General features: G+C 41.4%; 1 protein-coding gene and 1 long non-coding RNA gene across 7 annotated transcripts in view; one reads left to right on the top strand and one right to left on the bottom strand.

Annotated features, from left to right (window-relative positions):
- Positions 1-19,182, bottom strand: part of LOC117611917 (nucleolysin TIAR) — a 355,924-nt gene extending 336,742 nt beyond the window's left edge. The window contains exon 1 of one of the 3 annotated variants that reach the window (XM_034340391.2): positions 16,056-19,182. In XM_034340391.2, coding sequence (XP_034196282.1) covers positions 16,056-16,307 — 252 coding nt within the window. In that variant the 5' untranslated portion in view covers positions 16,308-19,182. The remainder of the gene's footprint in view (positions 1-16,055) is intronic. The other 2 variants (XM_034340392.2, XM_034340389.2) reach the window with 2 other exon arrangements.
- Positions 1-26,784, top strand: part of LOC143305716 (uncharacterized) — a 165,547-nt gene that overhangs the window by 129,352 nt on the left and 9,411 nt on the right. Inside the window, exon 4 of one of the 4 annotated variants that reach the window (XR_013062831.1) lies at positions 7,034-7,145. The exons of the other annotated variants lie outside the window; for them this stretch is intronic. This is a non-coding gene — a long non-coding RNA (uncharacterized LOC143305716). Of the gene's footprint in view, positions 1-7,033; positions 7,146-26,784 lie in introns of those variants that run through there. 4 annotated transcript variants of the gene reach the window in all.

The raw sequence follows: 26,784 nt of genomic DNA on the forward strand, positions 1-26,784 counted from the left end.
CATCAGCGCACGATGTGGCGGATGACGGGAACGGGGGAGGAACAAGCGGGTGGTTCGTACCGGAGAAGAGTAAAACGGGAGAAGAGCTACGGGGGTTGTCGCGTATCCTAGTAACCATCACTCGGATGAGAGGCTAGACTTTGGCATGGTTTAGAAGAAAGTAACTGCGAATAATCCAGTTGAATTAATATTAGATAGATTTTGATGAGATACGTGTACTTGCAACACATAGGTTATATTATCATTACTTCCAACGAAGAACTAATACGGATGAGAGGTTTAGGCAGTTGTTTTCGTGAAACTTTAAGCTTTAAATTGATATATCACAAGTGGCATTTAGCGATACTTTTATGTGATGAAATCGTGTCAGAGTTGGCATGTTTCGAAATTGGCCATTTGATATGCAACAACTTAATATAATGTGATACAGGTAACCATAGGTATTTCGTAGCAATTCAGTCGATGTTGCGAAATAATTCGAACTACCTTTATAGCCGTATTTTAAGGTTAAAGCTTTCAACCGATCGTGACGAGTATTTCTCAGCATGGTAGCTAGACGGTAGACACTTTATGCTCGCAGGCCATGGCGGCATGTCGGTCCGCAAGTTCGCGACGCTTTCGTGACTCGCATGCGAGTCACTAGTTATCGTCGAGATTATATCGTACCCCGTGAACACGGTATGCCATATTGACCGTTGGTTGCTTATTAGTGTCGTTTCTTCATCATCGATCAGTCGTGTTGCACGTTTCGAGGGAATAACGGCGGCGGTGGGTGAAAAAATTTTCGCTGAAAATTTCAGCTTCGCACCTACCGAAATTAAAGCGAAGCCCCTTCAAACTTATGATTTATGCTTGCGCTGTAACTTCCATGAAATTTATTAGCTCATAAGTTGGGTCAAATTTTCATGTTTACGCGGTGTACGCGATCACTCACGAAAGTCTTATTTTAATTAAAACGAAGTATGCTTTCGTTCATGAAATTCAATTATTCTATCGAATAGCTGGGAATAGACGGTGATATGATCGTCATAGAAACACGTCTAAACGAAACAATTGCAGAAGTTTCTGATTCACCTTCACGTAGGCTAATCTCGGCCGTTAACTGCGAACAACAGCGTATCTCTGGCTTAATGTCCATCGTCTCGACCGCGGCTTCCCGACGTGACAGGGCATCGCTGGCGTTCGCATCAAATTTAATTATTCCGGAGACGATCACACGCGGTAATTGGCGACGCGCCCCGCATTCATTCGCCGCACCCACGACCACCCACCCGTTCCGCCCGCTCGCCCGCCGCGCCGCCGTGCGCCTCTGATTTTCCATTTGCCCCGGGAATCGACGGCTGAGTTTCGTCGACGAAACCGAGGCGTTTCGCCGGGAACTCGATTGCGACCGCCTCTATCTACCTCGACAATCTGTCAATTAATTAACGAAAATCACGTTTTTGCTAAATGAACAGCAGCAGACGGTGTTTCCACGTGCCTCGTCGAATTCAGCCTTCGAGATTGCCCGTTTCAACTGCAACGGCTAGCCAACCGGTGCTCGTTGCCCGTGGCCGTGTGCGATTGCTTGAACGTGTTCACCCTCGCCGCGAATTACCGGATATCTTAATGAGTGCCGTAATTAATACGGACGCAGATTGGAGAGACGTTCGCCAGGGAGCGGGGCCGAGATAGCGCTTAACCGGAACGTACGGGCTTTGTCACGGACGTGTACAAGATAACCGTATATCTGCTGTGAAATGCAAACCGAGCCGACGACCACCATGGACACCCTGCTGCGCCATCCCAGAATGGGATTGCGGTAGATCGACGCCGACGAACCGCCCGTCTGTGTATGTACCTTCGTACTCCACGGCCACGTTCTACGTTTCCGCACCGTTGGGACACGACAATTACCGACGCCGTGATTGGAACGTTAAGAAGTTCGAAATTGCAGAAAATTCATCAGGGGTTTGTGCTTTCAATGATGAATCGACTAAAAGTCGGGATTTGTTTTTTATCTTAATTTTTTTGGAATACTTAATTTCTTAATTAGATTATTAGGGATAGACTTGAAGAGGTGACGCTTAGAAAGGGTTGTTTTTGTTCTTGATTGAAATATTAAAAACTAAGTTTTTGATAGGTGACTAAGAGGGGTGAAGTTTTCTTTTCTCATTTAGTTGAAGGGTTGGTGATCATTTTCTTACTACCCTCTTTTACTTCGCACGTGCAAATGGATTCTTGGAGAGGTTCATCTATCAGCCGGTTAAATAGCTGGATATTCATAGATCGTTGCAACGGGAAACGGGCTGTATAGTTCAGGTCGTTTATTTCCCTTCGTAATCACTTTCATCGAAAATGCGGCGAGTTGGAGGGCGAAAGTTTTATGTTGCCCCGTAACACTACGTCCAATCCTGCCGATCCTCATTGCCTTCCAACGCTGGGCATCTAATAAATATTAACAAGAACCACGACGAGATGGTAATCCGCAGAAGTTTTTCTTTGTGGATAGACTGGCAAGGAGATGTAAAATGGAAAGACGCTGGAAAAAGGGGTTGGAGAGCGACGAGTAGTTGGGTAAAGTGAAAGAGGATAATTCAGACGGGGAAACACAATGAAAATTTGACAATGTAAATTATCCTGTTATTCTTCTTCTTCTTTTATTATCTTGCCTTCCGTCCTACTCGCCAAACTCGTCGCTGGGAACTTTTCAAACGATGTTTCGTGTTGCTTCAGTGAAAAGGAAGCTGCTGATGCTTGCTGTAATATCTATTGTCGAAAGGATATTTCCTTCAGACAATAATTTCGTTGAGGTGTAATAAGAAAAATCATAATATTATTGAAAATAGGATTAACTTGAAGTGTATTTTATAAAGTTTATTTGCTTTACTTAATCTGTTTACTGCCTCTGACAACTATTTTAAAAATTTCATTTAAAACCTTGAAAAACAACAGAAGAATATTAAATTATAAATTATTAAAATTAAATGAAAAATATTACCAACTCATAACGATTAATTAAATTCTAGAGAACGTAAATATGTACAGCAACTAAAAAGAGGCAACGCATACACAAACAATTCGTTATAAGTTCAGTCTTTACCAGCATAAAATTCTAGATAGCAGCCTCCATTAATTGGCGTATATCTGCACAAAATTTCGCAAGACCAGCTCGATATCAACCATGAACGTATCCAATTAAATGAAACTTGCCTGGGAGCTTGTTTGTTACGATTAATAATCAAAGTAACGAGGATAAACAACAATTGCAAGTGATAACAGTGTACAGCAGGCAATTAATTAGAACCTGCCACGTGTGATTATCTTAAAGCTCGGTATACAAATCAGTTTTCAATTACGGTTGTTCGATGATTGTGCATATCCCCGCGGCGTTCGATGAATCAATCCAAAATTTCAAAATCATTTTTCACTACAGAAAAAGAAATTAATATTCAGTCTGATAGGAAATTGTTAATTTTTTATTCTAATTAGTATTAAGTGGAGTAGATAAAAATAAATGAAGAATGTGATACTGGCTATCAAAGGGTTAAGTTAGAGCGTGAATTGAATATTCATAAAAGGTTACATTTATCTCATCATCATTATTTTGCTTATACGTCGATATTTTTCATTCTGATTTTTAGTGCACGTACCAACGAGTCTGTTCAAGGATCCATGATTTATCGGAGTTTAGCGTTTGTACGAGTAGTTTACTGGCGTGCAACGAGCTATTTAAACGGAACAGAGACTAGGTGTATTGTTGTTAGGAGCATCTTGGGAGCAACCAGGTGCTCCCAGTCGGTCCCTGAGGAGATATCAGGAGATCCACGGTAACCAGGAAATATATATCTCGTAGACAAAGGTTTCGCCGATGTCACGGCAAAAATCGTAAACGCTTGAATCCCGGACCAACGCAATACGATCTTTCTGATTGCGAGAACATAATCGTTGAAAACACTCGATCATTCTTTGTTTCCGGCAATACGTTACCTCCCTGTTACTACACCTTGCGTGCAATCGTGGATGCATCATGAATGATTAAAACACCTCTTCACGCGTTCTCTTTTTTTTTTATAGGAAGGAAAAAGTGTGTGCGTGTGAATTAATTAATGCCGGTGGATTAAGTTGGATAGAAGAAACTGGGGAATATTTATGAACAGATTGCGCGTTGTAATGATTGATCTGTACAGGGTGAGTCACGTAATTTGACCATCTGCAATGACTGTTAATTATTGTAAGAAAAAATGTTTCGTATAAGGGTGATGTAAAAAATATACTTTTTTTTATATAGGCTACAATACTGTAATATATCGCCTATCATTTGATAGAAATATTAACAACTATTTACCAAATATTTTTTAAGAAATTAAATCATTGACTGCCACGATAATTACCGGTGACATATGTTTCAAATTTTTTATAATTAAGCAATTAGTAATAATCAAAAAAAGCTTTAAGTAGTGTTAATATTATACTATTGATACACAGTAGCAATTTCAAAGGTTAAATTTAAAAATTAACCAATCATATAGTATGTCTGACTATATAAGGACTTTTCTACTGTGACTATGATTATTTCTTGAAATTAGTTTCGACAAGGAATACAAATCGTCTTTTGTCTATGGATACTTGTTAATTCAAGGATCAATCGTATCGAAAATTTCATTGTATCGAAACAGCTTGATGCAATTGCGCGAAATGCAAATTCTACGATTATTTATTCAGATGGTCAAAGACGATGGATACACAATAGATTTGTATAACAGACCAGGTGAGGTGAAACGGATATCAGCTAACCGAATCCCTCTTCGTTTCGTAGTACGGATAGCCATATTCGTGTTTACAATAATAACGTGTCTCTGGTTCCATCCAGGTATTCTATATACATATATAAGCAACAAGCCAAAGCAATTACCGTGGTCCAGGGTATCGTCGTTGTTATGCCAAATGCTGTACTCCATTACATTGATTAGTAACGAGAGACACGTAACCTTCACGATTGACAGTGATCATTGATCTACCAATTTCGATGTAATCGATATGTCAAGGACTTCCTCTTTAATCATCACGTTTGATTAACAATGTTGTATCTCTACCTTTTTGTTGTATTAATGAAATTACATGTAGAGGGAGGAATTTAATGATATTTGGATCACGTTATTAAAATCTTTCTGATTTTATTACATATCGGAATTTTATGGATGTAATCTTGGAGGCAAAGATAAAATATATTAGAAAATTAGAAAATTTTGAAATATAATTAGGGAGTTCTTAATTAATATCGTAGGGATTTGAGATAATAAAGTAATTTAGATAGAAATAGATTGCTAAAAAAGAATATAAATTTCAAGTGGGTATTACAAAATATTTAAAATTCTCTGACGTTAATTACAATGTTGAGTAAAACATGTCATCCCGAAATCCGCCGAAAATGTATCATAAATGGCTGTCATGGGACGCGATCGATTCCAGCTATCGCAATTTTGCACGGTCATTCCAACATTGTACACGCACAAAGTGGATAATCCCTTACAATACGAGGGAACATTTTATTCGTGTCAAACGATGTGCAAAAAGAACGATCATGGGAGAGAAAGAGGGCCGAGAAAGGTGAAAGGCAAGAGGATCGTGGAAGGAAAAGCAAAACGAAACCTCTGGACGTCGGACCGGCATCACGTTGCCCACGGGATTAAAAATCTCCGTAAGAAATATAGCCATTGGAGAAACTCTCATTTGCAATCTACTTCTCGTGCCCTCGATGTCTCGACATCGTACTTTTTCTTGACAAGACGGGCAGCAGGGATCATCCTCGTATAAAGAATGAAAATATGTATTAACCTTCGAAGGGTAGTGGTTGGGTCAATTGTGAGCCAGACGTACGAAAGGGTGCATTAATTAAAATTTTGATGGTAAATAAAAAAAAATATTGGCATATATAATTTCATTTTGAAAATGATACTTTAAAATAGTAACATGATATAATATAAAATATAATATTATAAATACCTTATCTTAATGTATTTTTTTAATTAAGAAATTTATGGTAGATTTAATTAGATTTATCGTTGCATGGATGAACGTGTTAACAGAAATAATAATTTTATAGGGTTGGGACTGCACAGTAGAATACACTATCAATTCAATTAGTAAAGTCGTTAGTACTGATTAAAACTTATTCGCATAGTACTAAACTTACTTAAATATGTCCTACAGTGTCCTTGCAATGAAATTATCTGTTGCTACAGAGAATTTCATGTCCGTGCTCAGCTACTGCTCGTAGCTATTGCTAAATATCATTAAAATTTTATGTACCAGTACGTTTCAATAATTTTACCGGCGGAATCTTCAATTACCACGATTTTAAATAAATTACACTCTGAAATAAGTTAAGATTTCATTTAGATTCTATATTAACTGAAAAACCGTGAAAATATTTAACTAAAAATTAATTTAGAAATCAAATATTAATTAGACTTAAGGTTATCCTCGGTTTATCTGTCCGGTTTCGTATCCATTAAAACACCATTAAAAACAATGATCGATATTTACGTTCAGAATTAACGTCGAAAATAATGCACTAACGAACAGCGAGCGAATGAAACCGCAGCCTAGTCAGATAACTGAAAATTTGCAACTAAATCTAAATCGACGAGCTATTAACTGTCCGCGATAGCCGAATTTGATGATCGAACGGTAATGCGAATAATAATGACCTATATAACTGCGATAAACTTTGATATCCATTGCGGCTGTAAATCGTTGACCCATTTAACAGTTGATGACGAGTTGGTCATTTCGAAAACAAAGAAGATATTCCAAAACACATTATTTGCGTTTTGGAAATTTTTTTTTTATTATTCAAGTATGATTCTTTATAGAAATTAACTCAATGCCTATAAATGAATAAGTTGGCTATATAATTGACTGCTGCTGATTTTTCAGAGAAGTCAGTGTAATAAATTAATTCTCTAATTACTTATCGACAATTTTCCATAGAAAGCAACATATCAATTCTAAAATTACAAACTAACAAGTTAATTTTGCAATTTTACAGTGGTCATTGTTGATTCCCTGCGGAATATCAATATAACCCCGTCACACCATATATCTCACTGAATCATAACGAAACGAAAGAAAATATAGCCCATCTGCAACATCCATAAAGCGTGTCTGTGAAGATCAAAGACGTGTTGGCCACGCGGTCGAACAAGGCAAGCGTCATGATTCAAAGTCCAGAAAGATGTTCGACACGCACGAATACCTGCTGTACAATCCTTATTTTCCTTTCCCCGTATCCCGTATTTTCTCCTACCTTCGTTCACGTCTCACCTGAGATCCAGCTGCCCGTGAAACGGGCTTTCGGATCAGCCAACGCTTCTGACCGAGGGGTCCGCGTGTTGTTGCAGTGAGATCGTGCATCGGATGATGAGGAGGGCGGAGAAGGGTGGAGAAGTAGAAGGTTGGAAGAGGTCGAGGAGGCGATGGTTGAAGGTGGTAGAGGGTCGAATGTTGAGAGAGGGTGGGGGGTTAACGACCCCGATAGTCGCGATAGGACGTGCGTGAGCCCTCGCACGACTGATTACGAGCGAGCGACCCTTTGACGATCACGATCGACCAACCTAATGCACGAGAAAGAGAGGGAAGAGAACGGTTTACGGTCTAGATGGAAAGAGAAGAGAGTAAAGCTGCACATGTGATCGATCCGAGCGTGAGCGCCGAAGAGAGCATCGCCTTAGGGGCTCTCCAGAGTGAAGGGGTTAGTTACACTGATGTGGTATACGCGGCTACTATCGTGTATCAGCCTAGATAAATCACCGGATGTACTTTGAGGCACACGCGTTGGGAAAGACGTCGTATTAACGTTTTTGCTGCCACCGAGGAGAACAAGAAAGTTTCATCGGTCGTCTTTTCACTTCGGGAGATAAGTACGTCCTTTGCATTTCTAAACATTTTCTTTTCCTCTTTTTTATAATAATATCGTAAAATGGCAAAGAATTTCTCTATGGCTAGCTTTAAATCTTGATCTCATCCTGGTTGTCGTACCTTAAATTTCCACAGGACGAGTCGAACGGCGAATCTAATCAGGATACACCGAATCGTTGGTGAAGTTATGCGAGATATAGTCATTTGTGGACCCTTGAATTCGTATTTATGTTTGTACCCGCCGTTTGGCAGCGGCTGTGGCAACGGCGGCGGTGAGAGTCTCGTGGAATTGAAATGCAAATAGTGGGATCCGGGATGCAAATTCCGGTTGCACGGGGTAACGCCAGCCAGCCATCCTGAACGAATGAGCGAACGAACGAACGAACGAACGAACGAACGAAACACGGCCCAGGGCAGGCACGGATCAGTTCAGAACGGAACCAAAAAGGAATGGAACTGAGTGGACTGCGGATAAAATGAGGTGGAGGGGGTGAGAAAGAGGGTGAGCGATGAGCGAGGTTGAGGAAGAAAGACAAAAAATTGATTGCAATTCGGCGCCACTCTCGGCTTGCTCGAGATAAAAGTAATGCGTTTCGTGCATAACGAGTCCCTCCGCTTCTATCCAACCCTCTTATCCTCGCGTGTTGCCCGCTTTCTATCCCAAACCATCCTTCCACAGTCCGTTGCTTTATGCCGCCTTATTTCGTACCGCCACTTTGTCTTCGGCTTTCCGGGACTGCGACTTTATGGACTGCGATTTCGATGAGTAAGTTTGATCGTTTCGCCGAATCGATGAACTGTTGGCGATCAGACTGAATGGACCGCTGAGAATTGCCCGATAATCAATGAGAGTGATTTATATTCATGGAATAAACTACCTGACACGTTATCTACCCTCCACGGATAAAATAAATATCTAGTATTCCTCTGGAAATGAAAAATTTAACAGAATTAATATATATTCTCAAGGCTTGCATTTTTATATTTAAATTAACCCTTTCGTTATATGGAATGAATATAGTCAGCTGTCATTAAATACCTATGGTACGCTAAGGGTGTTATACTCAGCTATCGTTAAATCCCACTTATTATTAAATAATTAAATAAAAATTTTTTTTCAGTGGAAGAGATCAATCTCGTTCCTCAGCATCCTCAACGAGATCCAGAACAAGGATCAGTTGAATGATACGAGTTGGTATTTAATATTACCGAATGTTCGGTAAACAGGTATCAGAATTCAGGGTAGCGCAGAAATATCGGCAATTAGTGTCGTGGAAATGAATATCGTTTGGTAAGCTGAGTGTCATTACACATTCACGAGATGTGCAATGACGCGGACAAGTTCCAATACCTACTTGCGTAATTGTTAATCGAATCAACATTATAAGTGGAAACGTGACGGAAAATTGATATGCACGACGTATGCAAGTTGGTGGGTATGCAAAACAGAGAGCCCTGGCTAATACTGACAACCGACAACCTCTACCCATCCAACGAATTACAGACGTGCTCCGCTGGATGGTAACTACGAATGTCCAATTACTTCCTGTTAACCGTCCCGATTGTCGTCCATCGCCATGCAGTGATACTTCTATCTCGAAATAAGCCACGGTACCGGGCCAGTCATTGCCGCCAACATTCTGCTTAATATAATTACAAAGTATCGATCCTGTCCGGTGCAAGCGACAGAAGCAAAGAGGACGAAGGTCTGGCTAAACGTTTTGGCTATTATCATTATCCAATCCTGAACTACCTATCCTATCTGTTCCCTTTTTTACCTCCTAATTACAATTTGAAAGTTTTATTGCAAAGATTTCCTGCAACGAAATATATAAAAAAATACAAAGGCTGTGTATTCAAATATTTTTTTTTTTGCCAAAATAAATTTAATAATTTTTCGTTTTATCAATTCACCGCTTAACGAGGTCAATCACGTTAGATCGGTGTGTTCTACGATTGGACGGACAGAAAGGGTGGAGTGGCGTTGGATAGAACATGCTGGTAGCCCGGCAAAGCGAGTACCATCGATTACGCTGAAATTAACATTTAAAACCGGAAAATTTGCAAGCACTGGGAAGGCCAGCGCTGTGCTAACTGTGGACTATACCGAGCCACCGTACATAATGCAACCTGCATACAGGTGCATTCTCGTTACCAAGTGCAAGCAATCCGTGAGGGAACAGCAGAGAACGGGGTAACGAGAGAATAGAGAAGGATATACGAATAGAGAAATAGAGAAACAATGAATTACAATGCTGCAGGAATATCGTTAAGAAAGGATTTCCAGGTTTTCTGAATTCAAAAATGTGGATATCCTTTGGAAATCTTTAAAAATATAGATATGTACTCATATTAACATTTCAATGCTCAAATTATGCAGACAGAAAGGAAAACAAAGGATAATATATATTTTCTCAAACAGAAAGCTGAAATTCTCCCTCAAGAAGAATATGCACATAGGAAGAAGAGAGGGAGAGAAGGGATCACCCACGCTGCTAAATGTAAATGTCCAGCATTTGTTACTCGGCCTGTATGACCCGTTGTTTATTTGTATCTGCGTGAGCACGACACATTCAGAAGAGGTAGACATAGGGGAGGAGGAGGAAATGACGTAGGTAGAGAACGAACACCCCTTCTGTACCTGTGTCCAGTATTCATTTTTTCATTCTCGCTTTTGGAATTCTTTTTTCCTCTATTTTTGTCCCCAACTTTCTACCTTTCTCTGTAAGCCAACGTAACGGTACGTCCATTTGTAAAATTTTATGGTAGCACCCCCAGTGCGTTCCATCTATTATGTTCCTGCAGCCGGATTCCTTTTTACGAATATCGTTTTAATTACCGACCTCGCTGCCCACCAAGACTAAACGTCGTTGCAGATCGATCTGGGGTGTCCAGGTATACATCCCTCCCCCTCGTCGGGACTATTTCAAATCCCGCGGAATTGCATCGCCTCCCTCGCGGGCTTTTCCACCCCCTCCCTTTTCCGCGTGTAATTCTCTGCGCTCGCGTCGTTCCGGAAGCGGGCTTTGGAATGGGTTAGGTAAAAGAGCAAAGGGCTGAAAAAATTTGCTCGTCGATCAAAGGGTTTAACGGGAGACCCAAGGAGAGACGATTAGTCACGCGGTCGCGCGTACACGCGACGCTTTGGAGGAAACCACCACTCGTCTGATTATATATATTTTTTTATACACTGTGATTTTAGAAAAAGAGAGATCCAATGAATACTTGGGATGGTCATGATTAGGTTTAAATGGTCTTGATTTAGTTCAAATTTCAAGCCAAATGCAATTTGCCCATCCTCGCAATTAATAAATGGACGTTATTTTTGATCGATAAGAATTAATTAAATATGACAAAAAGTAATTTGAGTAAAGAGGTCAGATTTTCCACTGCCTAGTATCCGCCTCATCTCTTCTAGAATCTAAGAACCATCCTGAGTTTTAATTTTAAATACACGCCCCTTTTTTAAACAACCCCTTACAGTTATCAGTTGGAACCACCACAACCGGAACTTCGAAAGTTGAGTAATATGTTTGAGTTCGTGTTGCGCGATAGTAACACTTCTCGGCAATGACCGAGTATCATATTTCCAGTTTGCTAACAACTTTCCACATTTGCCTCAGAATCCTTCGCGATTTCGCTATGTACAACTAGCGGGCTGGGAAGGCTGGAATTACTCAGGGGTATATATATTTTTCCGGTTACTCTTCTCCATAGTTTCGGCTGCTTATACAGGGTGTCCTAGTAATTATGACGGAATTCAGAAATGTCAATTTCATTTTAGAAACGGAATTACAATTTTTGTGATACTTGTAATTATTTCGAAAATGTAATGGGTGAACTTTTTTGGTTAGTTTATACTTTTATATAATTCTTTATATAATCCTTTGATCTTTGTTAGAAGTAATTACGAAAAATTGTTTACTCTTTGCTGTTACCCTTAATTAGTTTTCAGTCTAGGTCCTTTTTCTTTTCATTCGTGGAATATAGGTGGAACACTGTCAGTGTAAATATTCTATTTACATCGTAGAAATGGAAAAATAATTGAGATAATTCTTAACTCTATTATCGTAAATGAAATTACTTGATTGAAATGGCAGAAGGGAGAAGCTTATATCAGTTGTAAGAAAGGAGAGTTGAAAAGGAAGGTCTTGAAAAAGAAATATCAAGAGTTAAATGTTTTAATTCTTTATAATCATCGTTAGCTCATTACTTAAGAGTACTATTAATTAAAAATTTAGAATTATATACATTTCATGTTTCGTCTCTATTTCAATATCAAGTAACAGTTAGCCCCGTGAAAAATCGAAGGATCATCTCGCGACGGTTATATTTCATAAGCTCCGAACGAATTGAATGCAGTGGATGCTTATCTTTATCTGATACCACGGTCGAACTTATGCCGACAATAGGAAGCAGCTTGAGCTAATAATATTCTTCCCTCGCGGGCAAAGGGAGGCGGTAAGTTCGGAATCAGAAAACGGCGAGGGTTACTTTGGTGCGCGAGCCTTTTCCTTCGGCAAGTTTCTTCTTTGTCCCGCAACAGGAGCCTTCCAGCAGGCGGGTTCTCTTTTTTAAACTGACAAGAAAAGCATTGTGCAGAAAACTTGCACGCGCCGAGCGAAGCCGAGCCAACGACTGGTCGTACTTGTACGAGGGCCGCCACTCTTTTGATATTTCAACGTAGTAGACGAGTGGCGTGTCGTAATGAAATCATCTCCAGTGCTTTGATCTTCCCCTTGCTCGCCTCGCTTCTTTCCACCACGAGCAACCTCCGCGTCGCTTTCCCTTGAAAACGGGCTATACGCAACCCCTAGTTCCGACCATCCTTCTCCAACCAACTTTCCACCACCACCACCCCCTCTTCATTCAACATCTCTCTCTCTCTCTTTCTCTCTACCCCCTTCTCTCTTCTCTTCGCTTCTTCATAACTTCCTCTTTCACCCACCCAACCTCCAACACCATCGTTTCGCTCGTAATGAGTTCCTTCCGCGCTTTCTTCGTCACTGCGATACATTTTTACCATGCGAGAAGCAATCTCCTAATTATGGCAAGCGCTAACTGGTTGTCCTTTGTCGACAGAACGGCCCCTTTCTTTCCTTGCCACCGACAGTCGGCACGTAATTACTTTCTCGCGAGAAAATGCACGCGGCCACGAAGAACGGAAAGCTGTAACGGGCCCGCGGACCGTGATAATTCATCGCGTACCAGTTGTTAAACGTCGAACTAAATTAGATCAACGAATTTTGGATGTCGTTTAATGGATCGGGAGGTACCTTTTTTTTTTATTGGAAGGTGAAGGTTTAGATTGATTACTATGGATATTAAAATTTGTTATTATCTAATAGATACCCCATCATTACCCAGTATCTATCGTTCGAATCACTGGTACCCATAGTAGTTGCTAATGCGTAATTATTCTCGAGTAATACACCATCCTAACGAAGTTTACCGATATCTAAACGAGTAGTTGTTCCTGGAATAATCCAGCAGGGAAATGGCTTTCAGAAGCATCCACGAAAGTGTTTGCATTAAACACAATAAAGTAGGGACGATCTTTTGAGAAGCAATAACGCGAGGCACGATCCATCGGACGTTACATCGGCGGACATTGAAGTTGATCGATACAGGAGATAAGAGCGTCGAACAAGACACCAATAGATAAAGCAGAGGAAGAAGGAGGAGTGGGTCGTTCTTCTTTGTACGAAAGAACCACGAACCGTGGGTAGGTATATAAGGTGTATCGAGCAACAAGGACTAACGGCCTTTAATTAATAAAGTTACGGGAACAACTCTCAAAGTCTTCCTGCTCCTTCTACGCGAGTCTTCCCATCGGCGTACCAGCTATTTCCCTTGCTTTAGAAATTCTCCTATTCCCTTTCCGCCAAACTTTTCTTCTTTATCGCTTCTTCCTCGAACGCTCACCTTGCAAACTTCTAACCCTTTATTGGATGAAAACTGCACCTTATCTTCAAGGTTTACTTGTATTTCCATTAATTGCAGCCTCTTGATAATCAGTAAGCGTTTCAGAGCTTCCTCCGGTGTATATTGAAAGCATTTTCAGATTCGCAGAAATAATTTACAAAGTATTTAGTCACCGAATGCTTCACATTTAGGGTGTTCCAAACAGAAACACATATACCTAAGAATTTATTATAACAAATTTTGCAAACATTTCTATAGGAATAGAATTTTATTAAAAATTATTTACATCTGTTCCAATTAATACTATTATTAATTAATTGTCTGTTATTCGTAAATATACCCAAATGTGTTCTATGCTGTGTACACGTAACAGTATATAGAATTACATTGTTATGCACACAATATGTAAACTGTACACCTGGGTATACACGAAACGTAATTTATATTAATATTGTCTAAATGCAGACACGTTCCAAGCTCGGTTCATATATTACAAGAAACTTGTGTTTAAATGAAACACTTGTATTATTTTCATAAACGTGTACATATATCACTGTCATTCCATTTGAAATAATGTTAACACGGTTATTTCTGGTACCTTGATTTTCTTGTGAAAAATATTATAAACTTCAGGGGACTATTTACTTTAATTTAACCTCGTTTCCTAAAAAAAATAGATGAGACGATCAATTCACACGATTCCTTTGCTGACGTCTCCACCCTTTTACACTCCTGGTTGATAATTGATAACCAGCACGATACGTCTTTTCTTCCGATCGGCGAGCCGGCGCCAACGGTGAAGAGGGTCGTATCTCGTATCATATCGTTTCGTGGAATACCACGCGAGAGAGGAAACACCACCCGCGGATTGCCAGACTCGAAGAATTAAAGGGAAGTTCTCGGATGGCTGGCAACGGTAGCGTGTCGCTGCGTATCTTCGGCGACGGTGGCTCGAAAGGAACCCCGCGCCGCGACTTATGGCTCGCTAAAGAAAATTGACTTGAATCCTAGCCAGGATAATAAAAGCGCGTCGCCGCGAGGATACACGGGCGAGAAGAATTGAAGAAAGCAATATGGACATAGGACTGTGAACCAGAAACTGCCTACAAGATTGACCGGTCAAGTTACTTGAATTCAACTAACAAGTACAACTTATTTACATTAAGGTAAGGTGATTTCAAGTTTGGATTCATTCAAGTTACTTGAATTAGAATTTGTACTTGTACAAGTGAAGCCACTTGACTTGAAGTCGCTTTAATTCAAGTGCCATAAATTTAAGTAGTAGAGCTCTTAAATAACGCAGACAGTATTCCTTTCTGTAAGAACAATTCTCCTCTTCTTTCGTGGTACTTGAAAGCAAAAGCACAAAATTGATATCCGTCCTGATAAATATCCCCAGAAATTTTTAATCAAAAAGTTCAGTGGAAAACGAAACCAAAAATTAATATAATGTTAATTGTCGTTATAATTGCATGAATAATTTAGCGATTCAATCAAAGGATAACACTTTGAAGAACATAATTCATGCGTTAATGCGTATTGTTGGCAATAATTTTCACGCGACAACATAATAAGTTCGTTTTCGATAAATACATGTTGACAAGGTCAGGTAAAATGTATACGATCCCGGTTGGATCATATAAGCAAAGAATTGTTATTTTATTTATAGTCGGTCAGTTCCGATTTTACGTTCAACTGAATGCATTGAATTGAACCGGTGATATGTAAATCAGCGAACTGGAATTCTAGTAACTCGATGATAAACGGCTCTGTCCTGACTATTGAGACACGAGCATTATTTCTTCCCTTTTTTAACTGTCACGATCACCAATGATGGATCGGAGGATTGTTGGGATATTCCTGTTAGCTTTGAACAGAAACGGGGTGAAAATTCATTGCACCCTGTGCGACTTGCGATTCTTTTTGTTCCTTATCGTAGGTGCTCATAAACAAATCTTTTGTTACTGTATTAACCTATAAATGATAAAAGGGTTAAGGTAGTGTCCTGAGTCTAGACTACCCAAGTGAGTATAAATCTTGTAGTCACTGATATAATATAGTAACTACGATTCTCCATGTGCAGCATGACCTAAAGCCATCCAAAGGTATGAAGACCGTCTTCGCTGCGATGCCTTTGGGGCACAACAGGAAGCATGATTCTTCCAGTTGAATGAAAATATTCCAGGCGAGAAAGCATGATGAAATAATGATGCAAACATTCTTTTTACCTTATTCGGTGTCGTCGCTTGTTGCTGCGGCGAACAACTGGTGCTGTGTATGGTCGGCTGGTTAGTGGTAGCCGGCACAATGCCTTGGTGATTCAGGTGGCTCAGCTGATTGAGCTGGGTGAGTTGTTGCGGTTGCTGCACCGGATTCTGGGTAGTGGCCTGCAGCTGTTGATGATGCGTCTGATGCGCAGGGTGGGTCGTCTGGTGATGCGTCGCGGGGAAGGTGGGCACCGTGAACGGGACGAACAGCATCGGGCTGCCGAGGATGTGCGCACCACCTCCACCCAATGCCCCCGTCTCCTCCCTACACCTTTTTCGTGGGTTTTTGGGCTTTCGATAACTCTTTTCTTTTAATCCATCAATCGTGTTTCTTACTTCGACGTGAACTACTACGTAATACTCTTTATTTTGTATATTGTATACTTTTGATATTGACTAAACACTGCCGACACGACGACGACGAGCAGAGTAGAAGCAGATGTAGCGGTAGTAGTAGTAGTAGTAGAGGTTAGAAGTAGTGGTAGTGGTATTGGTAGTAGTAGTAGTAGTAGTAGAGTTAGTACTATATGTGTCGAAGTGAAGCTACTAATGTATGTTTAGTAATTTACTATTACCTGCACTCCTGCCCCAGCCCCTGGTGCTGGGGGTGGGCGTAGGGGGCGGCTCGGACGGAGGTGGTGGACGCCACCCTCGCTACCCTCAGCGATAGACCGCCCCGCTGACTGGTAAGCTGGACCGAAGCTGGCTGGTGATCGCTATGCACGCAGCAACAGGCACGGCAACCAATCGGTTGTTGCTGACTCGGTATAGCCTGGAGGTGATGAGTTAAGGGGCCCCTGGGCCCCGTGGAGGAGGGAGAACACGGGTACACCCCAACAAGGCAGCCCACCACCGCAGCCCCGGGGCCCGGTGCACTTGGTGCCAAGGCGCCTGTGGACGAGGCCACCCCAACCTCCCTGGCCCTCCTGCAACCACTGCACCACTGCACCCACCCTCCTTGTTGAGGGCTCTGATACGGCCTACTGACGCCGAGCGTTGACCTGGACTGGACCACTTCCACCTGAGCCTCTTTATGTTCACGATCCCCTGCGGGCGGGATTTTGCTGTTTTGCAGCTCTCCTAGGGTAGCCAATTCCAACCGCGTTTTTTTTCTTTAATTATCCTTGACCTTCTCACTGATTTCTATCTCCGACCGGTGTCAATTAATTTGTCAAATCTTCAGACGCTTCACTTCGACCTGCTTCCTTCTTCACTTCCTCGATTGGACCACTCGCTGTGCAGCTCTCTTCGCAAATAAGACTATCGAAGTCAATGGACGTTCTGTTTATTTCAGTGATTATTTCTTTTAAATTCAACAGACGTTTACTCGCAAGTAGTCAACAAAATCAGCTTCTTCGTTGTATAAATTTACTCTAGCTCCTTCCAAACTATGGAGACGCGTTTCTCGCAGGACGTTAAGGGCCAGTGGACAGATGTTCAACTACGATTGCTATAATCAGTCTTGATGTATTTTAATGCACCTTTAATTGTCCTAACAGGTTGGGTAAGAAAGTATTGCTCTGCGGAAGTCTCGTTTGGTGTGTACCGAAAACCCTTGGCGTGGGTGATGCACACTCATAACCACGTGGTCGACTTCGGTAGCCTCGTACGTCTGTCCCTTAGATCACCGCACCAAACACGGCTAGCATGTTTAACTTCTCGATACAGCTGGTAGAAAGTTTCCTTTTATCCTGTAAATCTTTGAAGAACGAGTTGCAGCCGTGGCCGGTATCAAATATTAAAAACCCGACGCCGTATTTGCCGGTTCAACAAGTACACAATTGATTGCTCCCCTGTTTCTTCCTTTCGCTAACCAAGTTTATCCGCTGCCGATGTTTGTGTCGAACTGTCAGCAATATTTTCTCGCCAATTCGTCGTGCTTTCGCATCGACTCTGCGGTGGTCGAAAATTGTAGCAGCTCAGCACTTCCGACGTTGATGATTCGATGTCCGCAGGAAATACTGTTTCTATTCTCACCGGTTATCACGATTCGCGCGCACAACTGTAGAACACGTTCCCTGATGAATTCGCACGATGATCGCGACTACGCACCGTCACTGTCAAAATGGCATCTCTGTTTCAATTGTTGTTTAACACTGGTCATTGGCTGAAATGCGACAAACCGTGTATCAGTTAGCAAGTACATCAACAGTCATCGTCACATCCGTTATCCTACGTGCAACAGCAGCAACCTCGATATTTAACCGATTAGCCTGCCGTGTATCCCAGTCAGGAGGTCCTCGCAATCCTGTTGAATGAGGACGAAGACGCGACGGGCGGAAAAAGAGGGAACCTAACCCGTAATGTTGGAAGGTCGCTCGCCGACTGACTAGCACTTCCGTTCAGGCTGTTGTGCGATTCAGAGTGGGGGATGCTTCGTTGGGTTGTTGTGTGTAGGGGCTGGTGGCGGTGGGTAGACTCGTTGGTTGGTTGGCCGGGGTGGTTGTGTGTGCTCGGCTCGTGCTGTGCGCGGGAAACCAGGGGGCTTCGAGCCTTTACAAGCGACCCGGCAAAATAGCCACCAGTTTCACGTGGCTCGCACTACCTTCGCATCCAACTACCTTCCTTTACTTTTTCCTGGGCGTCGATATCACTTGCCGCCGGATCTCCTGTACCCTTCTTTTCTTCACCTACCAACGGCCAGTGGTGTGCAAGTATTTAGGCCATCTACTACGAAGTGTCTTCAGCTCTAAGGACACTTCTGCACGTTCTCTTGTCCGTCAGATCAGTGCGGTACCGTGGTGGTCACTCTGTTAGGTCCAAACTAAGGAACAATCTTTCCGTGCTGAATGTATAACAACACTAACGATACACGCACACACTCGGTTACAAGAAATCCGAAACACTTCACCTGTAAAACAAGCAGAAGTTACGTGGACTGTCAAGAAACTTCGCGAAACCGACAGGCGAGGCTGTAGCCGTCGGATAGAAGCGGAAATTCGCGGGTCACACGGTTCCTCCTTGGTCGTTGGTGCACGTGCTCGAGCGGTTCCTCCTTTGTCAAACACAACCGGTAAACACACTGAACTACGCACTCGGAGACACGAATCACAATGGATACCGGCACTCGCGTGGTCGGCTCGAAATGATCCCGCTGGATCGAGATCACAACGGGTAACGACGGGTAAAAAACGAACGAATCGGTCCGTCAGCGTGCTCGGCCTGTACGCGTGCGTCGCCGTAGCCGCTTGTTGTGTTTACGAAGCACCGTTGTGTGTGTGCGTGTGTGTGTATGTGTTGGTTGTTGCGGTCGGGCGGGCTGAGGGGTTGAGGACGGAGAAGGGTGCCGTGTCCTCGTGCGGAGGACACCGAACAACCGTAGGGAAAGATGGACAAACGGGGAGAGACGATGATGCCTAGTGGCCTAGTGCGTGGCTATGGATTTGCTGGAGCGCTGTGTGACCTGCACGTAGGTAGGTAGCGTGGAGACAAGAACCGTGTATCGCAATGTATCGCGGTGGTGGCGACGACGACGACGACGACGACGGCGGCGGCGGTGGCGGCGGCAGCGGCAGCGGCGGTGGTAAATGGAGGGGTGGCTTTGCCAGGATGGAGGGGCGAGTGGGTGGAAGGAGGGAGTCTGACTCGTTCCTTCGTTCCCTCGAGGTGGTGGAAGAGAGGGTAGATCGGACGTTTGGGAGACCGAGGGCGCGCAAAGCGCCGTTGCTCGGGGGTTGGAAACGGCTGCGAGTGGAACTGGCTCTCGGTATTGTTTCACCTGCAGCGATTTTTAATTATAATCTTTCCTTCTTTCTCTTTTTTTTTGTTTCTATATGATTTCTAACTAATTCGATGGGACCTATCGACTGACCATTGTCCGTTAATAATCACTCGATCGGGATTTGCGTTCATGTCTCGGAAGTGAGTGGTATGGTTGATTAATTTTCATATCCTTTTGTTTATATTGAATTTAGGGAGATGAATAACTGTGGATAGTGATTATTAGTGAATCGGATTTAATAGAAATTCTTGTGGACCTCAAAGATCCTGTTTCGATCACTATGAGTTGATAGGGAATTAACGATCCGTATTGTACTTTTAGTTTCAAAGTTTATGGAGATTTAAAAAGTTAATCTCAGCGGACAGTTTGGAAAATAGAAAATAAAAAGCTCGAATAACTTTTTTCCCCCTTTTTTTTTCTTTTCACGAGGCAAATTAATTTGTTCCTCCTCGTCTTCGTTAGTTGACTACGAGGCGGGAATAACCAAAGGCCTGTGGTCGGCACAGCATCGATCGGTACCCGTCATTTTTGTCCACTTTGTCGCGCGTGTTAATTAAAAATTGCTCACGGTCATTGTCGTGGAAGAAATCACGCGGGTCCCTGTAATTAAATCCGCGATGAATTCTCGTCAATCGACTATCAAGCAATCATTCAACGGCACGCGAACGCTCTGTGATTTAAACATTTCGTATTTTCGCTTGTGCCTGTCGAACAGGCACGATTTATTAATTATTTTCTATCTAAAGCTCTGTCAGATTGATACTTTCGAACTATTATAGAATTAGATAAATGAAGATCAATATTTTAATTAATAATACTTTCTTTACTTAAGCACTTACCTGTTTATAGAAAGAGGTATTTTGTTTAACTAGTAAATAGAATTTCTTCGATTCAACGCCCTTTTACCTTCATTAATTATCTCCCGCGGAAAATGCATGCACGCCTTGCAGGGAACCATAATCGGTTAATCCCAAACAATATTAAAAGTTAATCAAGTTCCAAGGCAGTTCACGTTCTAACAAGGTGCAAGCAAACTATGCATTATCACGTCGTCAATTTATTTCTAGGGCAAACTTCTAAACCGTAGCATTACTGTTCGTAAGTGTCCATAAACCGAAAGAGTTACTCCTTTCGAACTCATAAATGCTTTACGATCATGGCATCCCATATACCATTTGGTAATGAACTCAAATCATTGCTCTTCATGATCCTCACTGGAATGATACGAGACCAAGCGATAGCTCCCTATCCTAGCTATTAATTGAAATTTTAAATGGTTGTTAAAAATATCTCTTTATAGACCATAGGATACGAGAAATAAATAATCTTAATATTTTAAACATTTAAAAAAACTACACGAGTTATATGATATAAAGTAATGCAACATAATGATTATGAATTGCAATTTGGACAATGATAATTTTTTTATTTCACCATCTACTGGAGATCTGATCCTAGATCTTCTCCTCGCTTTGTCATTGCCATAAACGTATTTATCTTCGTCGAACGTTTCCACAAGAGTGGTCGATGTTTCCCGCAGGACAAACAGCATCTAACAGCCGCCACAGACACGAGTCGCACTTTGCGTACGGTAAATTTCGTATTTTCACGGCTAATGACTGAGGAACGAAACGGTAATGTATTCCATGCGGAACATCTACTATGCGCTTACCATTAGCATCTGTAATGCGTGCCTACCCCTTGCCCTGGCCCGCGAGCGTTGATGCTCGGTGTAAACCCATCAACGGTGCCATTTGTAGCACCGTTCAGCGTTCGTGTGTGCAGACAAAAGTAGTCTACTGCTCTCTGTTACGACACATATGCAGAGAGACAATGATACTTAGACATTAAGTACTTACTGCATGGCTGTACTTCTGAATAGACGTACCAAATGATCTTCAATTCGAGATCATCCCTTGACAAAGGGAGGGTAAAGAGAATTCAATGGGTAGTGGTTGGTCAGTTTAAAGGAAAATTACCATCAACGTCTTCCTATTGCAAGATGATGGCGTTAGAAATCTATTAATCATTAATTTTTTGTTTTTTAATATTTTTTTGAAAATAAATCTTGTCACTTCGCGAATTAAAATGTACAGAACGATGCACGTTATTTTTAGCAATTTTATCAGATATTTGTTACGAATAATATATAATGGTAATGAGTGATTAATTCTTTCCAAGATTTCAAGCCAATCGATGTTCTTTTCATCCTAACGCGATAGCTAATGTCGCGATGAAAAGAGGCTAGAATTGACAGAAGCCATTTGAAAATCGCAGCAGTATGAAATTCTAGGCATTTTTCAGCCGGTTGGTAGGAAAAGCTACGATAACCAGTGAAAATTAGATGCACCATTAAAAACGTTTCACACGTCACTCGAACATAGCACGTCGTTATCGTCGCTTGTCGCAGTTTCTTCGTGACGTCCTTCAAATCTATAACGATTCTTATTTATTCCTGTTGAGCTATGAAACTGTACGATACATTGGCAACGTGTAAATACTTGATAAGATATTTAAGTTTCATTAATTCTTATTAAGTTCCATAAATGCAAAATTCATTTGATCCTTGAAATTATTTTTCAATGCTGAAACAAAACTGTTAAACAGGAATGAAAATCTTTCCTTATTCATTCATAGTGGTACGAAGTGTACAATAATACAAATTAAAGGATAATAGGATAGTAATTCAAAATTTTTTATAAAATTTGACAAGTACGAATCTGTCTCTATAACTTCACCATCAGTCAATAATTGAAGCATAGTTGGGGAACGATACGTGTTATCCGTAGCGTTTAACAAGTCTTTAAAGTCGTTAACGAGGCATCTCTCTGTTACCATTACCCCGTAGTCCATCCTTTCGTCGAAAGTTTAAGTCAGTTTCAATTTCTGGTTTGACGTCACGGTATGAAGGCTGGCCGGGTGAATCGATGTCGATGTGTATCCAGGGTGAATCGCGAATCACCTGGTCGCGTGTTAGCTCGTAAAGACTTGGTTTAGCTGGAAAATTGCAGCTCGATCCGCGTTTTACGCGCAATCGATGCGAATTTTCCTCTTTCCAACGGAACGACAACTTGCTACGCTAGCGAGTAGAAACGAACTTGCGGATACACGGAAGTAAAAGGATGGGGTGGCACACGTGGACGTAGCCCTCTGTCACGTACGAGTACGATGCGGGATAGCTCTGTACGATATGCAGCCATTTGCATACATATAGGGTCATTATAAATATACCGACTCCCTATATTCCTGTCTCTCCATCGTCCGGCCCATCAGCAGCAGAGTCGCTCGCAAACTGTCCGATGGCCCCGCTTATCCGTTATTGCGCTCACCGCCTTCACAGTCACCACCCCCACAGGTTCGCCCTGTTTTCCAGTCTCAACGGACATTTCGGACCCGAACAAGCGTTTTTCACGCAGATTGAAATCGTTTCGAGTGGGAGGAGGAAAGCGTTCCTCTGACGAGATTATGAGAAATGTTAAATCAGTGAATTTGGAGAAAAATTAATCGTTGTCCAATATAAATTGATTAACAATTTTGGAATATTATCGGTCGCTGTCAAACGGGAGTAAAGCGCCTGGTGGGTGTAGTTGCTAACCCACTCAGGTTAGCTTGTTCGACCCAAGAGCAAAATTTCTTAGGCTGATGCAGAGTCAAGTGTTGGGTCTTCCGCACCCGATACAAGTACCCGATTGGCCAACCCTGTGAGTATTCTACGCACTTGAAGGGTGGCTGCTGGGGAGTGGGTATTTTTTAACGCCGTTGCGCCCTTTAACACCGTCGGTATAAGCAGAAGCTCGGTACGGCAGGGCGGGTTTTTAACCCCCCAAGGCTCCAAATTGACACCCTGTGGCTGTCAAATTTCAATAGGAACTGGTAGCCAATAAAGATTCATAATTCAAATGTTTCTTATTGTGATCGAGATTAAAAATGTTAACGAGATTTTTCATCTGCGAGACATGGCATAGCATTGATCGCTTTCCATTCTCAAATTTGTTTACTGTACACGTCGATAGGATGCGTCGCAACACGCATAAATTATAACGATAAACATGTTATTTATACGCGGACATAAATTAGCTATGCTAATTTCTGCTGATCAACGCGAAACCGCATTTGAAACGGCCCAATTGCTGGTCGAATAAAAACCAGCATCGAATTCGCTTGCGAAAACTCATCAGCGAATTTATGATTGGCAGAAAAAATGTAGTATATGAATGAAACAAAAATTTAATATAAAACGATGGTATATTTGGAACAAATATGACCGTTAAACAAATGACTATCGCTGGTGGTTTTGCGTGAGAGGCGAGGCGTTTGGAGTTTGGGATTCATTCCCTCGCAGACCGAGGTACGACGACGGTGTATTTTAATAAACCTAATTTCTCAAACGTCTTTTACATATTAGAATTAATTAAATTATCCTTCTTGGATAATAGCTAGTTATATAATCATAATTAGATACATACTTCGCTCAAACAAAACTATAAGGAAAGTGTTGGAAGAAAGAAACTCATTTAGCAAAATTACATCAGAAGATACATCTTGCTGGTTGTTTCACACAAAGGTTACCGTGCGAATTAAGTTACGTTTCTCGTAACCGCACTATTACAAAGTGCAACGATAAACCGCGTCGAGGTAAAAAAAAAAGAGCTAACAGCAACGGTCGTTAGTTTCCCTCATAACATACCGTGCCCTCCGCTAATCTTGTTTTGTAGCATGAAACCGTGAACTGTCTTAAATAATTGTAAGTTTAAACGCGTTTTTCCGCCGGTCGAACAAAGGAAACGAATAGCCAAAGGGAAGGAAGAACGTCAGCCAAGGAAAGTTTACAAAGCGTTTGAGGATGGCGTATACGTTGCCTTCCTCTATCCAGCAGTTTCCCTGAAATACTGGATAAATACTTGGCTGATCGTTTACGTTGGAAGCGAATAAACGAAACTTGTTTTTCCGAATACTTAACCTTTCAAAAAAACTATCAAGTAAATTTTTCTAACTTATATAACAAACTAATAGAACAATGACTCTTCTTTACAATTAGAAAAAGGTAATAGCAAAAGTAATAAAATTAGTAAATTATAATAGTAATTAATAATTAGTAATTAGTAAATAGTAAAAGTAATTTAAACAAAAAGAAAATCATTGAGTGTGGAATTTTATTAATAATATAAAATTTATAATTTCTAGAAGTTGCAATATTTTTCTCGAGTCATTTAATAAGAATGACATCATTTTTAAAATGATCAGGCAGAATAAAACGCATCTTATAAACCCCATTCTACAGTACCATTCGAACCAATTCACTCGCCATGAAAACGAGAATTGTTCGACGGAAATGAAATCAGTATCCGCGTTACGATGTCGTGCACGTCAACGAGGGGTTGAAAATCTAAAGAAAGCATAACCGACTGATTGACAGGGCTCCGGGAAGGCAAACTGGTAATATAGACGTCTCTCTCGTTGGAACAGCATAACGAACGGTGTCCGCCCCTACGCTGGAGTCCTTTGCATAGCCGGAGGGAACAGCCTGAAATTCCAGGGAAGATTAAGACGTGCGGATTTGGGGGTAGGGCAAGCGGAAAAACAGGAGCTAAGGGCAGAGAACGGAACCTTAGCTCGCGGCTACGGAAAACCGTAGCCAGCCTGTTCGTAGATACCAAACCTCCCCCTTCTACCCCCGTCACACGCTTATCCCGCGTTCGTCTTCGTCGAGACTTCTCCTTCTCGCGGTGCCAAGAAAGCTCAATTTCAATTTCGAGCCCCGAGGGTGTCGTTCCGAAACGAATATAATTATACGGAATAATTCTGACACAAGGAGAGAGGGGGTGACTCGAGCTTCGGCTCGTGAGAAGGAAGCCTCGTTTAAAATGGGCGGCCTAGGGTGACTGCCTGCACCTCTAAGTACCGAGTACTTCGCGGTTATAGGCTCGCCCTTACGCACACCCAACACCCGTCGAAAGATAGCGAGTGCTTAATGGTTCGAAATTCCTGCTGGCGTGGAATGACCTGAATGAAAATGAAGTCAACTATTCGAGCCCCAAAGTTCGATATCCATTGGCGTAATTAGGTAGGAACCAGGGTAGGCCTGGTTCTACCCAAAATTTGACATAACAGGCCACTGCATTATAAATTACTGACGTAAGTGAAAAATTAATGTTAATTAAAATAGGACTGTTTTAACCCATTTTTAAAATAATAAGTAAACAATATCTCATTAGAGACTCGGAATATTCAAAGACTATCATTCAGATTGCGAAGCAAGAATAAATTGCAATTTGTGATTATAATTATTTTCTGTTAGAAAAGATTTAGAAATTTTCTCACTCGTGTCATTATTCAAATAAACCAATGGTGTCAAATTAATTCCGAGTATTCCTCCCATGGGACAGAAAATAATTTTTCAGCATTTCTGGCCATGAATTCGTGTCCCAATCATTTCATTCCCTTTTATCAATTGCCCTTCGCCGGAATAACTTCACACTTCTCTCGGGTTCTCCTTCTTCAGGGCTGTTCACCCCTACTTTGACCTATCTTCCATCTCTCTTTCGTCCACCCCCGTCTGAAACCAACTGAGACGAAGGCAGCTCGTTCCATTATCCGGTTATTAGCCATCGGGGACCCACGAAAATGTTACGACTTGAATAATTTGTTTCAATGTAATTTCCAATTAACCGTTTATCGTTCATTTCAAGAACAAACTCGTCTGATCTTGATATTATGAATTGTATGCGGTATCAGTAAATCGGTAGATCAATTTTATTGATAAATCTTTTCACAAAATGTATCATAATATAAATTAAGTATAATTGCAGTATACCGAATTTATTTCAAACATTTTCTAAACGGCTAAATTTTAAAAAGCCATCCCATTTAAATAAATAAATTACAGCAATTTCTTTCACTTCACATTATTCTATTTTCCAATCACATGCTCGAAGAAAAAACTCAAATTTCCCTTTAAAGGAGCGTCGT

The sequence above is a fragment of the Osmia lignaria genome, chromosome 10 (assembly GCF_051020975.1).
Source record: "Osmia lignaria lignaria isolate PbOS001 chromosome 10, iyOsmLign1, whole genome shotgun sequence".
NCBI classification, from domain to species: domain Eukaryota; kingdom Metazoa; phylum Arthropoda; class Insecta; order Hymenoptera; family Megachilidae; genus Osmia; species Osmia lignaria.